The 17,701-nt window shown below is 44.0% G+C and overlaps 1 protein-coding gene across 4 annotated transcripts in view; it reads left to right on the forward strand.

Annotated features, from left to right (window-relative positions):
* Nucleotides 1-17,701, forward strand: part of LOC133493198 (mitochondrial 10-formyltetrahydrofolate dehydrogenase-like) — a 212,475-nt gene that overhangs the window by 89,726 nt on the left and 105,048 nt on the right. For all 4 annotated transcript variants that reach the window (XM_061806244.1, XM_061806245.1, XM_061806246.1 and 1 more), the window contains one exon: nt 2,728-2,872. In XM_061806244.1, coding sequence (XP_061662228.1) covers nt 2,728-2,872 — 145 coding nt within the window. The remainder of the gene's footprint in view (nt 1-2,727; nt 2,873-17,701) is intronic.

Here is a 17,701-nt window from a genome sequence, read left to right on the forward strand (position 1 = left end):
GTGTACCGTGAGCTAACTAGCCAAATGACGTATAGTCACTCAACTCGAACGAATGTTATGTCCAGCAAATGTTCCGGGAAGGCAGTGTGGTATCTGTTGTGTAATTGTCTGAAAGCAGCAGTATTAATAAAAAGCTCCGTCGACAGCCATCCTCGTTCTTATACAACATTCTAGAAATCTGTGTTGGACGATGAAATGGCGTCCTTCTCTCAGAATGTGTCAATGTGTCGATGCGCGCGGGCCGCCATTAGCGGTGGCGCGGGCCGCCGTTTCCCCCAACCCGGAGATGGGTGGGTTGGGCATCAGAACAATCTGAAAATCGGTCTCGTTCATCTGCCATTTCCATTCGGCACAGCTTGTTTTCAATCCGAGGGATCCAGTGAGATGTCTGGACATGACTGCACAGACAATATGGCCATGAAAATCCAGAAAATAAATTCATTTTTTTTTTGTTGTTGGTTTTATTTTGACATTTGACACCACTAACAAAAAATATAAAATTACTTAAATTTAAATTTTAACATGAACTGCCTAAATTAAACATCAGCCCATTTTACATTTGAATATATCAATTAACAGCTACATTAAAAAAAAACATGAAAAATAACAACAATAAATGAATATAAATGATTTTTAAAGTGTAAAGTAATAAACTTCAATTGAGTTTTTTTCTCAATATTTAATATTGGGCAATACTGCATATTTTGGTATCAAGCCAATACTATTTTAATACAGAAACTGATTTACAAATACTGATACCAATGGTTTTCAATCATTAACAAATTGCTGACTTTCAATTCGAAAGCATGGTGCCGGAGCTCTATAGAACGCTGATCTCACAATTCTGAGGATCTGGGTTCAAATCCGAGCCCTGCCTGTGTGGCGTTTGGTTTTTCTCCCAATGCCTCCGTGGGTTTTCTGTGCGCACTCTGGTTTCCTCCCACATCCTAAAAAACATACATTTATTGGAGACTCTAAATGGCCCCGAGCTGTGATTCGGAGTGCGCCTGTTGTCTCTCTCCATGTACCTTCCGATTGGTGAACAACTAGCTCAGGGTGTAATCTGCCTCCTGCCCAGAGATAGCTGGGATAGGTTCCAACACTATTTTTGTTAAATAGGTATTTTTGTAAGTATTTTTGTGAGGTTTTTAAATACTTGAAACCCCAGCAAGAATTATGATAAAGTTAATTTGTAAAGTTAAAATACATTATTACTGAAATTCAGAAATAATGGAAGAGTAACACAACAATTTTTCCCCATTTGTGTTGTCTGATTTTTTTTCTATATTTTCATTTCATTTCCAGTCAATGTATTAATTTAAATACATTTTAAAGGGAATAATGTGTTAGCTCAAGGTTTTAATGATTATTTTCCTTTTTTTTATTGGTTAAAGTAGCAAATGGACAGTTTCCCTTGTAGATCTGACTTTTCAAACAATTGCTACTCAAGTCCATTGATCTTCCGGTTGATGTGACCCAATTGGGAGTCAGAGTAGTTGAGTTCCTAATCTTAGCTTCTGCTCGTATTCCTGAGAAGCTAGTAGTCCTGACAGCCATTTTGTTCTTAGTTTGAGGTTCTGTCTTATGGGGGAGTCGCCAATATTTGTGACAAGCTCCATCAGCAGACTGCTCGACACAAAATGGCACAGAAGAAAAGCCCAACACCGCAAAAATTTGAGAATTTGGACGTTTTGAGTGGACTAAATGAGGCAGGATATTAGAAATGTTGTGCCAACCAAAGGCCCAGGCCCCACCCCACCCCCAAGCAATGCTGACCACATTTTGCAAAGGCCAGTAACATCCACGTAGTACGTGGTTCGCATTTCTGCTCAACATAGACCTCACAGCATGCCTGGCTGTATTTTTTACACATTATATTCCACAGATAAGGATTAAAGGATTGGTTTAAAATTGTTTAATTCTATAGATTCCGATTTGACTTTCAACAGTCATATCAAATGAATCAGAAAAACTGCCTTTTATTATCTGAAAAACATACTGAGAGTGAAGGCTTCTATGTGTCCAGCAGACCAGGAAAAGCTGTTATCTCAGATAGACTTGATGACTGTAATGGTCTACTGAGCTCATTCAAAATGGTGCACCTCAGGTTCTGACCAGAACAAAGAGGTCAGAGCATATAACGCCAATTTTAAAGTCCTTACACTGGCTTCCAGTCAGCTTTATAATAGATTTTAAAGTCTTCCTACTGGTCTGTAAATCACAACAATTGGTTTAGGTCCTGAATACATGAAAGAAATACGAAATACAAACCCAGAGAGCTCTGACATTGACTGACTCAGGTCAAATAGTGGAGTGGAGAATCCAAGGCAAACATGGTGAAGCGGCATTGCGCTACTATGCTGTACACAAATTCAATAAATTGCCAACAGGGGTGACATCAACCCCAAGTGTGAATGTTTTAAAATCCAGGTTGAAAATTATTTTTTCTCATTTTCCACATTTCCACTTCTTAATATTCCTTGCACTGTTTTAATTTTACTTTTATTTTTCATTTCCTCACTTATTTTTGTAATTTCTGTCTTTTTTATTATTTCCCCTGTTTTAAATGTTTAATTTCTTTCTATTCAAATGCTTTTAATCATGTAAAACACAATGAGTTATCTTGTCTATGAAATGCGCTATATAAATACATTTATTTTCCTTTTCTTTACCCTTGACTGACCTCCAAATACCTTAAGACTGATATTAAGAAGTGTATTTGTCTAGGTTGGTGGAGGCGGTAAAGCAGAGGGCTGGTGTGCTCCTGCAGAACGAGGACATTTACATGGCAACCACATTCCAGGAGTTCATCCAAATGTTTGTTCGTAAAATGAGAGGTGAAGAAAAGGAGGACAACCTGGTGATTGACCACGTAAGTCTGTTTTCTTACCATTTTAGAGGATACATTTAGTTATTATCTAAGTCAGTAATAATAATAACTTGATTATAGATAAATACAATATCTATAGAGCAGTCTTTAGGGTCTCCAAACCGTGTGTGGATGTGTTGCTATATAAGTGTGTGTGTGTCTGTGTGTGAGTAAACATGCACGTGTGTGCATTCCTGTAATTGAATGTCTTGTTTGACGAATGAAGCCCTAAAAGGGCTCAAGCCAGTGCAATCTGTGGGCTGGTCCCCCACCTGGATAAATGCAGAGGGTTGCTTCATGAAGGGCTTCTTCATCGTTTCCTTTCAGCTTGTCCCGTTAGGGGTCGCCACAGCGTGTCATCTTTTTCCATCTAAACCTATTTCGTGCCCCCTCCTCTCGAACATCCACTGTCCTCTTGTCCTCCCTCACAATATCCATTAACCTTTTCTTTGGTCTTCCTCTCGCTCTTTTGCCTGGCAGCTCCATCCTCAGCACCCTTCGACCAATATACTCACTCTCTCGTCTCTGAACATGTCCAAACCATCTCAGTCTGCTCTCTCTAACCTTGTCCCCAAAACATCCAACTTTGGCTGTTCCTTGAATTAGCTCATTTCTAATCCTATCCAACCTGCTCTCTCCAAGTGAGAACCTCAGCATCTTCATTTCTGGTTCCTGTTGTTTCTTTATTGCCACTGTCTCTCATCCGTACATCATGGCCGGCCTCACCACTGTTTTATAAACTTTGCCCTTCATCCTAGCAGAGACTCTTCTGTCACAGGGAACACCAGACACCTTCCGCCAACTGTTCCACCCCACTTGGACCCATTTCTTCACTTCTTGATCACACTCTCCATTGGTCTGTATTGTTGACCCCAAGTATTTGAAGTCATCCACCCTCGCCATCTCTTCACTCCTCCTCCTCCGCCCCTCACATTCATGGTCATATATTGTGTTTTACTTCGGCTAATCTTCATTCCTCTCCTTTCCAGTGTGTGCCTCCATTTTTCTAATTGTTCCTCCGCCTGCTCCCTGCTTGCTTCACGAAGGGCATCCGGCATAAAACTGTGCCAAACAAAGCTGAGCGTTCATCTAAAGAATCCTATACTGGATCTGTTGTGGCCCGGGTTAAAAACGCCCACCCCCAGGCACCGCTAACCTGCAGGGTGTTGGTGGAAATTCAGCTACTGTGGGTCGAAGACAAAGAAGAGGGGGAAACCAGATTCATCGGCAGAAGGAGAAGAGGAATGCACAGAGCCTTCAACTGAGTGTAGGGACTTTGAATGTTGGCGCGATGATAGGAAAAGCTCAGAAGTTGGTTGGGATGATTATTAGGAGAAAGGTTGCTATATTGTGCATCCAAGAGAGGAGGTGGAACGGTAGTAAGGTTAGAACTTTCCGAGCTGGGTTTAAATTATTTTACTATTGAGTAGATGGGAAGAGAGGTGTTGTTTTATAGGAAGAGCTGGCTAAGAATGTCTTGGAGATGTAAAGGGTATCTGATCAAGTAATGAGGCTGAGATTTGAGGGTGTTCTGTATAATGTGATTGGCACCTATGGCCCACAGGTAGGATGTGGCCTAGAGATGAAAGAGAAATTCTGGAAGGAACTAGATGAAGTAATTCTGAGACATGTTGGTGAAGGACACAAGAGGCGATAAAGAAGAGATGGATAAGTATGGCATCCAGTAAATGAACTTTGAGGGACAGATAGAGGTGGACTTTCCAAAAAGGATGGAAATGACTGTAGTGAACACTTTTTTTCCACAAGAGGCAGGAAAATAGAAAGACCTACAAGATAGGAGATCGAAGGGCACAAGTGGATTGTATTTTGTGCAGACGATGTAGGGGAGGGGAGAGTGTAGCTCAACAGCATAGGACGGTGGTGTGTAGGATGATTCTGGTAGTGGGAGGAAGATTAGGACGGCAAAGGTAGAGCAGAGAACCATGTGGTGGAAGCTGAGAAAGGAAGAATGTTGTGCGGCCTTTCAAAAAGAGGTAAGACAGGCTCTCGATGGACAGACTGGACTACAACAGCCAAGGTGATCAGAGAGACAGGCAGGAAAGTACTTGGTGTGTCTTGTGGTTGGGAAGGGGAGAAGGAGACCCGGTGGTTGAACCCCAAAATAGAGGACGTGATACAAGGAAAGAGATTAATGAAGAAGAAGAAGAGGGTCACATGAGAGGACTGAGGAGAGGCGAAAGGAATACATTGACATGCGACGTAGGGCAAACGTAGAGGTGGCGAAGGCTCAACAAGAGGCATATGATGACATGTACACCAGGTTGGACATAAAAGAAAGAAAAGGATCTCTTGGTTGGCCAGACAGAGGGATAAAGATGGGAAGGATGTGCAGCAGGTAAGGGTGATTAAGGGTAGAGATGGAAATGTGTTGACTAGTGCCAGTAGTTTTCTAAATAGATGGAAAGAATACTTGGAGAAGTTGACTAATGAAGAAAATGAGAGAGAAGGAAGAGTCGAAGATGCAAGTGAGAAGGGCCAGAAAGTGGCAATGATTAGTCAGAGGGAAGTTAGAAAGGCATTAAAAAGGATGGAAAAATGGAAAGACAGTTGGTCCAGCTGACATACCTGGAGGTATTGAAACAATTTGGAGAGATGGCTGTGGAGTTTTTGACCAATTTATTGAAAACAAAATACTTGAAGATGCCTGAAGAATGTAGGAAAAATGTGCTAATTCCCATTTTCAGAGTAGTGGAGGCTCGACTCAGGACAAAAAAAATGTGCGAGTGTGGTTTCATGCCTAGAAAGAGTACCACGGATGCATTATTTGCTTTGAGGATGCGAGTGGAAAAGTACAGCAAATGTCAAACAGAGCTTCATTGTGTCTTTGTGATGAGATATGGTGGTGCTGAAGAGACAACAGTAAGGAGAACTGGAGGTGGCAGAAATGAAGATGTTGAGGTTCTCTCGAGGAGTGAGCAGGTTGGATAGAATTAGAAAAGAGCACATGAGAGGGACAACCAAAGTTGGATGTTTTGGAGACAAGGTTCTAGAGAGCAGACTTCAACAGTTTTGACATGGCCAGGGGAAAGACAGTGAGTATATTGGGAGAAGGGTGTTGAGGATGCCCATCCTCGAGCCATCACCTTATCGTGGTGGAGGGCTTTGTGTTCCCCGATGATCCTAGGAGCTAAGTTGTCTGGGGCTTCACGCCCCCTGTCGGGTCACCCATGGCTAAAAGGTCCTAGGTGAGGGACCAGAAAAAGTACGACTCCAAAACCCCTATGACGAGTGTAAAAATTGGATGACTGTTTCCCTTGCCTAGATCTGGGTCATCAAGGCCCCCATCTGAAGCCAGACCTGGAGAAGGGGCTTGGCCCAAAAATGTAACATGGGTCCCCCTTCCCATGGTCTCACCCAGCTTTGAGAGTGGCCATAGGGGCCGGCTGCGATGTGAACTGGGCGGTGGCCAGGTCATCTAAATGCGTGGCAATTGCTTGTTTCAGTTCCATGGGTACAGATATGTCAAATCCAGACACATCTTCGATCTTACTTAAACAATTGTCAAGAAGGGGAAGGTTTGCAAAGTTATTGTTCACTGTTTGTCGTTTCCATAAATAAGCTTTTTTTTTTTTTTTTTTTTAAAAAAGGCTTCAGGTTTTCTTCTGCTTCCATGATGTTGCCACCACCCTCTGCATCTGCTGATTAAGTTCTGCGAATTTATCAGCCATGTACCTTAAAATGAGAATCAACTCAGATTTTTTGGAGCAATCTGCATGACAATATTGGTGCTCTTCCAAAACAAAGCAAATTCAACACGCAAAGTGAAAACACAATTCAGCACCTGCCCCTGGGATAACCACCAAAATAAGAATGATACATCAGTAATTTGAACCCAGTGGCTATTTCTTGACACAGCTCACTGAAGAGTGCCTCAGAGCACAGAGTTCACACATTCCAGTACCGTTTTTAATACTTTAATACTACTTTTAATCATTTTTGGGGGCAAGGTTTTTGTAGTCAATGCATGTCTGTGTAGAATACTATGCGTAACAATGATGTATGTGCATTGGCTTTTACTAGCGCACCAAAACCATACTTTCTTCCGAGCATGACTGGAAGTCCGTCCATACAAACTACATAAACCACATCCCACGAAAGATTATTGTCTCTGAAGAAATCATCCAACTAGCTTCTTCACATCAGCTGCCATAATTGTTGTTGTAAGAAGCTTACAAAATAAAAACTCTTCTTTTAGCATGTCATCTTTCACATACCGCACAAAAACAGCAAGATGACTAAGATTAGCTATGTCTGTAGTCTCGTCGAGTTGAAGGCAGAATTTTTCCATGCTTGAAATCAGCTCTGCGACGACTTGAGCCAAGATGTCTTTACTCATGTCCTCTATTCTGTCGCTAATGGCGTCATTTGAAAGAGAAATTTGGGATGATCTACCTTGGGCTGCTGTTCTGTGTATCAAATTCGCCATCTTTTTTTTCAAGTGTTACACCAATTGTGTCTGGGTTGCCCTGCTTTGTGATCAGGAATGCAACTTCATATGATGCTGTGAGGATTGGTTTGTTAATGGGTACATATCTAAGAGCAGGTCATGACCTTATCATCGAATCTGGCTCTCTTCGCCTTGAATTCAATAAGCCTTGTGTTCTTATTTTCCCATCTAGATGCAGCTTTTCAAAGTGTTCCTTTAGTTTTGCGGGTGCGAAACTAGATTTGCTCAAGTTGGCATTGCAAATCATGCAGGTAGAATGCTGACTCCGATCCCGTTCCAGTACAGTGAAGAAAATTAGTATTTGAACACCCTGCTATATTTCAAGTTCTCCCACTTAGAAATCCTGGAGGGGTCTGAAATTTTCATTGTAGGTGCATCTCCACTGTGAGAGAGAGATAATCTAAAAAGAAAAATCCAGAAATCACAATGTATGGTTTTTCAACAATTTATTTGTGTGATGCAGGTCCAAATAAGTATTTGAAAACCTATCAGCTACAATTCTGACCCTCAAAGACCTGTTTGTCCGCATCTAAAAGTCCACCTCCACTCCATGTATTATCCTGAATCAGATAGACCTGTGTGAGGTCGTTAGCTGCATAAAAACACCTGTCCACTCCATACAATCAGTAGGACTCAAACTTGTAACATGGCCAAGACCAAAGAGCTGCCTAAAGACACCAGAGACAAAATATTACAACTCCAGATGGCTGGAAAGGGCTATGGAGAAATTCCCAAGCAGTTTGGTGGAAAAAGCTCCACTGTTGAAGCAAACATGGCAGTCAATTTCAATCGGAGTGGAACCCTATGCAAGATATCACCTCGTGGGGTCTCAATGATCCTTAGAAAGGGGAAGAATCAGCCTAGGACTACACGACAGGACTTGGTCAATGACCTTAAAAGAGCTGGGACCACCGTTTCCAAGGTTACTGTTGGTAATACACTAAGACATCATGGTTTGAAATGATGCATGGCACGGAAGGTCCCCCTGCTTAAACCAGCACATGTCAAGGCCCCGTCTTAAGTTTGCTAATGACCATTTGGATGATACAGAGGAGTCATAGGAGGAGGATTTGTGGTCAAATGAGACCAAAATTGAACTTTTGGTCATAATTCCAGTAACCGTGTTTGGAGGAAGATGAATGATGACTTCCATCCCAAGTACACCATCCCAACTGTGAAGCATGGGGGTGGTAGTATCGTGCTTTGGGGGTGTTTTTCTGCACATGGGAAAGGATGACTGCACTGTATTAATGAGAGAATGACCGCGGCCATGTATTGTGAGATTTTGGGGAACAACTTCTTTCCCTCAGTCAGAGCATTGAAGATGGGTCATGCCTGAGTCTTTCAACATGACAATGACCTGAAGTACACAACCAGGAAAACCAAGGAGTGGCTCTGTAAGAAGCATATCAAGGTTCTGGCCCGGCCTAGCCAGTCTCCAGATCTAAACCCAATAGAAACTCTTTAGAGGTAGCTGAAACTCCTTGGTTCTCAGGGGCAGCCCAGAAACCTGTCTGATCTATGTGGAGCCGTGGGCCAAAATCCCTCCTGCAGTGTGTGCAAACCTGGTGACCAACTACAGGAAACGTTTGACGTCTGCAATTGCAGACAAAGGCTACTGTACCAAATATTAACATTGGTTTTCTCAGGTGTTCAAATACTTATTTGCAGATGTATCACACAAATAAATCATTTAAAAAAATCATACATTGTGATTTCTGGATTTTTCTTGTCAATGCATGTCTGTGTATCTGTTATCTCTCTCACAGTGCAAATGCACCTACAATGACATTTTCAGACCCCTCCAAAATTTGTAAGTGGGAGAACTTGTCATAGAGAATAATCCATGTTGTAAATATTCATCCGACCACTTTCTTTTTCTGCTCAGCATAGTATGGATTAAAATTTGAAGAAAGTAATTACATGAAATACTACAATGGCATTCACACATTGGATCACTCCTGAGTGCACTAAATTCCTCACACCACTGATTGGCCAATTAATGTCCCATATGCAGAGAGTGATGACCAAGTGGGGCATGTCATCATGTGTAAACATGAAGAGTCGGTGTATCTTGATCTCTGCAGCAGAGGCTCCACCGAACCCCTGAGACCGACTCACTGAACCCTTTGGGTTTGATCAAACCCAGACTAAGAACCACTACTTGAGGGGCATGGAATGTCTCCACTTTGGCAGGGAAGGAGACCGAGTTGGTGCGTGAGGTCGAGAAGTTCTGACTTGATAAAGTCAGACTCGCCTCTCCGCACCACTTGGGCTCTAGTACTGCTCCTCTTGAGAGGGGTTGGACTCTGTTCTACTCTGGAGTTGCCCAGAGTGAGGGACGCGGAGCAGGTGTGGGTATACTTATACTTATTGTCCCCCGGCTCGTGGTCTGTATGTCGGGGTTTAATCTGGTGGATGAGAGGGTAGCCTCCCTCCGACTGCAGGTAGGGGGCGGGTCCTGACTGCTGTTTGTCCCGATGCACCAAACATCAGTTCAGAGTAACCACCCTTTTCGGAGTCCTTAGAGAGATTGCTGGAGAGGGCTCCCTCTGGAGACTCCATCATTCTGCTGTGGGACTTCAATGTCCACGTGGGCAACGACAGTGAGACCTGGAAGAGCGTGATTGGGAAGAACAGCCCCCCCCCAATCAGAACCCAAATAGTGTTCTATGGACTTCTGTGCTCATCATGGATTGTCCATAACAAACACCATGTTCAGTCATAAGGGTGTCCACATGTGCACATGGCACTAAGACACACTGGGTCGCAGTTCGATGATCAACTTTGTGGTCGTGCCATCGGACTTAGGACTGTATGTCTTGGACACACGGGTGAAGAGAGGGGGCGGAGCTGTCAAATGATCACCACCTGGTGGTGAATTGGCTCTGATGGTGGAGGAAGATGCCGGTCTGATGTGGCAGGCCCAAACTTGTCTGAAAGCTGGGAATGGCTGGCAGATTCCCCTGTCAGAAGGAATTTAAACTTCCACCTCCAGAAGAACTTAGCTCACAATCCAGGTGAGGCGGGAGACATTGAGTCCGAGTGGATGAGGTTCCATCCCTCCATTGCTTAGGAGGCCGACCAGAGCTTTGGCTGTAAGGTGGTCGGCGCCTGTCGTGGCAGCAACCCCAAACTTGTTGGTGGACACCAACAGTGTGGGATGTTTTCAAGATGATGAAAGAGTCCTATTTGGCATTTTTGGCCTGTGAGACTCCCAAAGCAGCTGATAGGTACCGGCTGGCCAAGCGGAATGGAGCTCACTGAGGCAAAAACCCGGGCGTGGAAGGAGTTCAGTGAGGCCATGGAGAATGACTTCAAGACGGCTTCGAGAAAATTCTGATTCACCATGAGGTGTTTCAGGAGGGGGAAGCAGTAAACCGTCAACACCGTATATAGTAGGGAAGGGGAACTGCTGACCTCAACGGGATGTTATAAGTCGGTGGGGAGAATACTCCGAAGACCTCAATTCCACCAACACACCTTCCCATGATTAAGATGAGTCTGGGTTCTCTGAGTTGGGCTCCTCTATATCTATATCTTTTATATCTGGGGTTGAGGGTGACCACTGAGGTGGTTAAAAATCTCCTTGGTGGCAGGGCCCCCGGGGGTGAATGAAAGTCGCCCGGAGTTCCTAAAGGCTCTGGATGTTGTCGGGCTGTCCTGGTTGACACGCCTCTGCAACATTGTGTGGACATCGGGGACAGTGCCTCTGGATTGGCAAACTGGGGTGGTGGTCCCGCCTTTTAAGAAGGAGAATCGGAGGGTGTTTTCCAACTATAGGGGATCACACTCCTCAGCCTCCCAGGTAAGGTCTATTCAGGGGTGCTGGAGAGGAGGGTCTGTCTGGAAGTCTGATTTTAGATTCAGGAGGAGCATTGTAATTTTCGTCCTACAACAGTGGACCAGCTCTACACCCTCGGCAGGATCCTAAAGGGTGGATGGGAGTTGACTCAACCAGTCTACATGTGTTTTGTGGATTTGGAGAAGGCGTTTGACCATGTCCCTCAGGGAGTCTTGTGGGGGGTCTTCGGGAATATGGGGTACCAAACCCCCTGATAAGGGCTGTTCGGTCCCTGTGCCACCGGTGTCAGAGTTTGGTCTGCATTGCCGGCAATAAGTTGGATTCATTTCCGGTGAGAGTTGGACTCTGCCAAAGCTGCCCTTTGTCACCGATTTTGTTCATAACTTTTATGGACAGAATCTCTTGGTGCAGCAGAGGCGTACAGTGTGTCAATGCTCGTGATGAGCTAACACTAGCGACAAGCTAAGGCTATCGACGAGCTAATGTTAATGAGACCTACATTGGAACACAAAGAGTAAGACAACAAGGACACATACCAACCATTGAGAGTGAAATTAAATAACAAACGATGAGCTAACGGTATAAAGAGCTAATGCTAGAGACAAGATAACATTAGAGACGGGATAACACGAGCGACGAGCTAACACTATCGACGACCTAACGCTACCGAAGCCTACATTGGACGACAAGTTGGAAGACTACAACGAGGACTGTGAGAACTTAAAAGGGCCCAAACACGTGGACACAACCCTCAACTTTAAATTTCTCCAATCCTGGCATGTGAAACACTGCAGGATCATGATGGTTTTAGTCTCTTTTAGCTCTCATTTTCTTCTATCTTCATATGTGTTCGGACCCTTACTTTAACTTAGCCTAGGTAGTACTATGTGAATTGTGTACCTTGTATGTTGACTTTGTTTATTTGATTGTCTTTATTTGACTATCTGCAGCCCGATGGGGAGCACAAGATAGTGCAATTTGTAGGCCGGTCCCAAGCCCGGATAAAAGCAGAGGGTTGCATCAGGAAGGGAATCAAGCGTAAAACTGTGCCAAACACATGTGAGCGTTCATCTAACGAATCCCATACCGGATCGGTCGTGGCCTGGGTTCACAACGCCCACCCCCGGCACCGTTAAGCTACAGTACGTAGGTGGGAATTCAGCTACCATGGGTTGAAGACAAATAAAAGGAGGAAAGCGGCTTGGTCGGCAGAAGAAGAAAAGGAAGGCACAGAGCCTACAACTAAATGTAAGGACTTTGAATGTTGGGACTATGACAAGAAAAGGTCAGGAGTTGGTTGACATGATGATGAGGAGAAAGGTTGATATATTGTGCATCCAATAGACTAGGTGGAAATTTAGTCAGGCTAGAAGTTTAGGAGCAGGGTTTAAGTTATTTTACCGTGGAGTAGATGGAAAGAGAAATGGAGTAGGGGTCATTTTAAAGGAAGAGCTGGCCAAGAGTGTCATGGAGATGAAAAGAGTATCAGAGTGATGAGGCTGAAACTTGAAATTGAAACTTATGTATAATGTGATTAGTGGCTATGGCCCACAGGTAGGTTGTGACCGAGAGTTGAAAAAAAAATTCTGGAAGGAACTAGATGAAGTAGTTCTGAGCATCCCAGAGAGAGAGAGAGAGAGAGTTGTGATTGGTGCAGATTGTAATAAATATGTTGGTGAAGGAAACAGGGGCGATGAAGAAGTGATGGGTAAATCGGGCATTCAGGAAAAGAACTTTAAGGGACAGATGGTGGTGGACTTTGCAAAAAGGATGGAAATGGCAGTAGTGAACACTTTTTTCCAGAAGAGACTGGAACATATAGTGACCTACAAGAGCAGAGGTAGAAGCACGAAGGTGGATTATACTCTGTGCAGACGATGTAATCTGAACGAGGTTACTGACTGTAAAGTAGTGGTAGGGGAGAGTGTTGCTCGACAACACAGGATGGTGCTGTGTTGGATGACTCTGGTGGTGGGGAGGAAAATTAAGAAGACAAAGGTAGAGCAGAGAACCAGGTGGTGGAAGTTTAGAAAGGAAGAATGCTGTGTGGACTTCCGGAAAGAGGTGAGATAGGCTCTCAATGCACAGGAAGAGCTCCCAGAAGACTGAACTACTGTAGCAGAGGTGATCAGAGAGACAGGCAGGAGAGTACTTGGTATGTCTTTTGGTAGGAAAGGGGAGAAGGAGACTTGGTGGTGGAACCGCAAAATTCAGGAAGTCATCCAAGGAAAGAGATTAGCCAAGAAGATGTGGGACAGTGAGAGGACTAAAGAGAGGCAAAATTAATACATTGAAATGCGACCTAGGGCAAAGGTAGAGGTGGCGAAACAAGAGGCATATGACAACATGTACACCAGGTTGGACATGAAAGAAAGACAAAAGGATCTCCACAGGTTGACCAGACAGAGGGATGGAGATTGGAAGCATGTGCAGCAGGTAAGGATGATTGAGGATAGAGATGGAAATGTGTTGACTGGTGCCAGTTGTGTGCTGAATGGATGCAAAGAATACTTTGATGAATGAAGAAAACGAGAGTGAAGGAATTGTAGAAGAGGCAAATGTGAAAGACCAGGAAGTGGCAATGACTAGCAAGGGGGAAGTTTGAAAGGCACTACAAAGGATGAAAAATGGAAAGGCAGTTTGTCCTGATGACCTTCCGGTAGAGGTATGGAAGTAATTTGGAGAGGTGGCTGTGGAGTTTTTGACCAACTTATTCAACAGAATACTAGCGGGCGAGAAGATGCCTGAAGAATGGAGGAAAGGTTTTCAAGTTCCCATTTTTAAGAACAAAGGGGACTTGCAGAAATCTGGCAACTATAGAAGAATAAAGTTGATGAGCCACACATTGAAGTTATGGGAAAGAGTAGTGGAGAGTAGACTCAGGTCAGAACTCAGTATCTGCGAGCAACAGTATGGTTTCATTTCTAGAAAGAGTACCACAAATGTATTATTTGCCTTGAGGATGCTAATTGAAAACTACAGAGAAGGTCAGAAGGCGCTATATTGTCTTTGTAGATCTTGAGAAAGCCTATGACAGAGTACCAAGAGAGGAACTGTGGTAGTGCATGCGGAAGTCTGGTGTGGGGGAGAAATATGTTAGAATAGTACAGGACATGAATGAGGGCAGCAGAACAGTGGTGAGGTGTGCCATAGGTGTGACAGGAGAATTTAAGGTGAAGGTGGGACTGCATCAGGGATAGGCTCTGAGCCCCTTCCTGTTTGCTGTGGTAATGGATAGGCTGACGGATAAGGTTAGCCTGGAATCCCCTTGGATCATGATGTTTTCAGATAATACTGTGATATGCAGTGAAAGCAGGGAGCAGGTGGAGGAACAATTACAAAGATGGAGCCATGCACTGGAAAGGAGAGAAATGAAGATTAGCCAAAGTAAGACAGAATATATGTGCGTGAATGAGAGGGGTGGAGGGGGAAGTGTCAGGCGACAGGGAGAAGAGATATTAAGGGTGGACGGCTTCAAATACTTGAGATCAACAATCCAGAGCAGTGGTGAGTGTGGTAAAGAAGTGAAGAAACGGGTCCAAGCAGATTGGAACAACTGGCGGAAGGTCTCTGGTGTGTTATGTGACAGAAGAGTCTTTGCTAGGATGAAGGGCAAAGTTTATAAAACAGTGGTGAGGCTGGCCATGATGTACAGATTAGAGATGGTGGCACTCAAGAAACAACAGGAAGCAGAACTGGAGGTGGCAGAAATGAAAATGCTGACGTTCTCGCTTGGAGTTAGCAGGTTGGATAGGATTACAAATGAGTTAATTAGAGGGACAGCCAAGGTTAAATGTTGTGCAGACAAGGTTCAACAGAGGAGACTTCAATGGTTTGGGCATGTCCAGAGGCGAGAGAGTGAGTACATTGGTAGAAGGGCGCTGAGGATATAGCTGCCAGGTAAAAGAGTGAGAAGAAGACCAAAGAAAAGGTTGATGGATGTTGTGAGGGAACACATGACAGTGGGTGTTAGAGAGGAAGATGCACGAGATAGGCTTAGATTGAAAAAGATCACACATTGTGGCGACTCCCAATGGGATAAGATGGAAAGAAGAAGAATAAGTGAGGAAGACATGAGGGCAGGTTATGTTAGAGAGGTTGTCTTAGAGAGGATGATGTAGGAGATAGACTTAGATGATAAAAGATGACATGCTGTGGTGACCCCTACCGGGACAAGCCGAAAGGAAAAGAAGGAGAAGGCGCAGGTGAGGAGTTGGTGTGGGACGCAGCTGCGCTACAGCTCAGTGGCCTGGCAATGCCCCTGACAGCTTGCTCCTTTTTTAAAACTCAATTGTTGTTTGTTTTCCAAGTATTTCACACAACTCCAACTTCAACTTTCACATTGGTGGCTGTTTGCACCAATTCAAGGTCAAGTGTCATGAAATGGATGATTTTTGGTATATTAATGAAAAACCCACAGCCAATATGGTCCCATGTGTTTTATCACCACAAAACATGATTTTGACGTATACATCTTTTTGTAACTCCTGCCATGAAAATCCTCTCGAGGGATTTGTTTTGGAGAAGAAGCAGAAAGTGACGTACAGGACAGAGGAACCCCCTAGTGGGTTTGTTTCCATTTGTTTTACCTCCGGGAAGGTAGCTCATTGTCCCTTCGTGTTCGCCAAAATGCTGGCTCATTGCAATGGTGCACATTGCTTGAACACTCAGGAGAATGGATTTAAGCTTGATAGTTTGCAAGAGACCCGGTTCATTGAGGAAAAATGGATTGCACGGGTGCAGAGGACGAGAGCTTCGTGGGTTCCAAATAATTGGTAGGCAGTAATGCACCCCAGCTCGACGGTGTTCAACAAGTACTGCGGCGGCTTTGAACATACCCCTGAAACCAGCATGGCTTGGCTCCACCTCCTCTTTCTATGCCACCACAGCAGCAGAAAATATGCCACACCGGCTGAGGCGCCGCGTTTGGCGGTCACTCCTTCTGCGAAGGCTGCGCGTCGCCGCGATGGCTCATACCTGCCGCGGAAGTGGATAGGCCGGGGGTGAGGTATGGCCATGATCGCATATCATCTGAATATGGCTCGAAACAATCGTGTAATATTGCCCCGAGGGCTCGAAACAATAGTGTAATATTCCCCCAGTAACTTCACTTGGTTGTGTGGTGTTCTTCTTTTCGAAAAGACCTTCCCTGTCGGACGGGGCGCGTTTGTCTCCCATAGTTTGGGTGCACCGCGTTGCGAATGTCCGGGTGACGTCAAGGACGGAGGACGCAGCCAATATGGCGACCACTTGGATATCGTAGAATGACATTTCTGCAACTTTGCGCATAGTTTATTTTTTCGTATAGACATTGAAGTGAATAATTTTATATGTATTTTTCATTACAATATCTATTTTAGAATGTTTATAGGGATGACACCCGGGCTTTAAGCATAAGTGGTGTTTAACGCTAGTTCACCAATCAAATGACACAAAAAGTCATCTTATTTCACACAAAGTGAAACATTGGTGTTGGGTAGACTAGATTAGCCAGCCCAACTGATAGTTGCACCGACATGGTAGACATGTTGGGAAGGTTGTCGTTACTATGAAGGCAACAGCGCACAACTCTTGTTTCCATCTTGGCAAGCAAAAACAACAGCCTCCATGTATTGTATTATTTGTCTGGCAGCGCCTGCCTCAATGTGAAAATATCAGGTCACTTGTAACTTGAGAAAATAAAATGTGTTGCAGTGGTCTTTTATATTTTCGCATTTAGGTGCTACGAGTTGTGACCATCATCAATTTCAATTTTCAGCCTCATCACTTGATTTGACACACTTTTCACTTTGACATTCTGAACGAACACTTCTTTTAAAATAAACTACTTCATTTCTCTTCCCATGTGCACAATGGTAACATTATTTGAACCTTGCACCTTAAGCTTCTTGCCTGACTGCCTTTCGCCCTGCTCTTTTAGACACACACTATTTTATTTTTAATACATTCTGCTAATCATCTTGTCGCCCAAATGCCTCGCTTTCCCCTCTCATAATATGAATATTAAAAGTCCCTACTACCATTTTTAGGCTTTGTGGTTTCAGCTTCTCTTTCTGCCCAAGGATACACTTTCCTCCTCTGCATCGTATCTGACCGTAGGTGAATTTCCATTGGCACCTGGAGGTTAACATTGCCGGTGGCAGAAGTTGTTAATCCAGGCCACGACCGAGCCAGTCCGGTATTCTTTGGATGAAGGTTAAAATTTGTCTGGGGCAGCCCAGGTATCTCTCCTAAAGTTATTCCTCCTGCACCCTGACGTGGAGAAACGTGAGAAAATGTATGTATGGATGGATGGACAATGTCCCATTACCATTTAGCTAATTTTACAACAGGTCCACATGGGGCTACCTGGTCCCGTGTTGGTGACACCCGTTATATAGTATTCACTCTTTAACTGTTAGTTGAGAGTGAGTGGATTTGACTGTTGTACTTATTTTTGTCTACTTTGACTATATATATACTATACTATAATGAACATCAAAATTGAACATCTCTTACATTTGTTTCACGTTGCTATTGAGACCCACAAAAGCTGTCCATTTATAATTCATTCAGGATG

Source organism: Syngnathoides biaculeatus, chromosome 20 (genome assembly GCF_019802595.1).
Source record: "Syngnathoides biaculeatus isolate LvHL_M chromosome 20, ASM1980259v1, whole genome shotgun sequence".
Taxonomy (NCBI): Eukaryota; Metazoa; Chordata; class Actinopteri; order Syngnathiformes; family Syngnathidae; genus Syngnathoides; species Syngnathoides biaculeatus.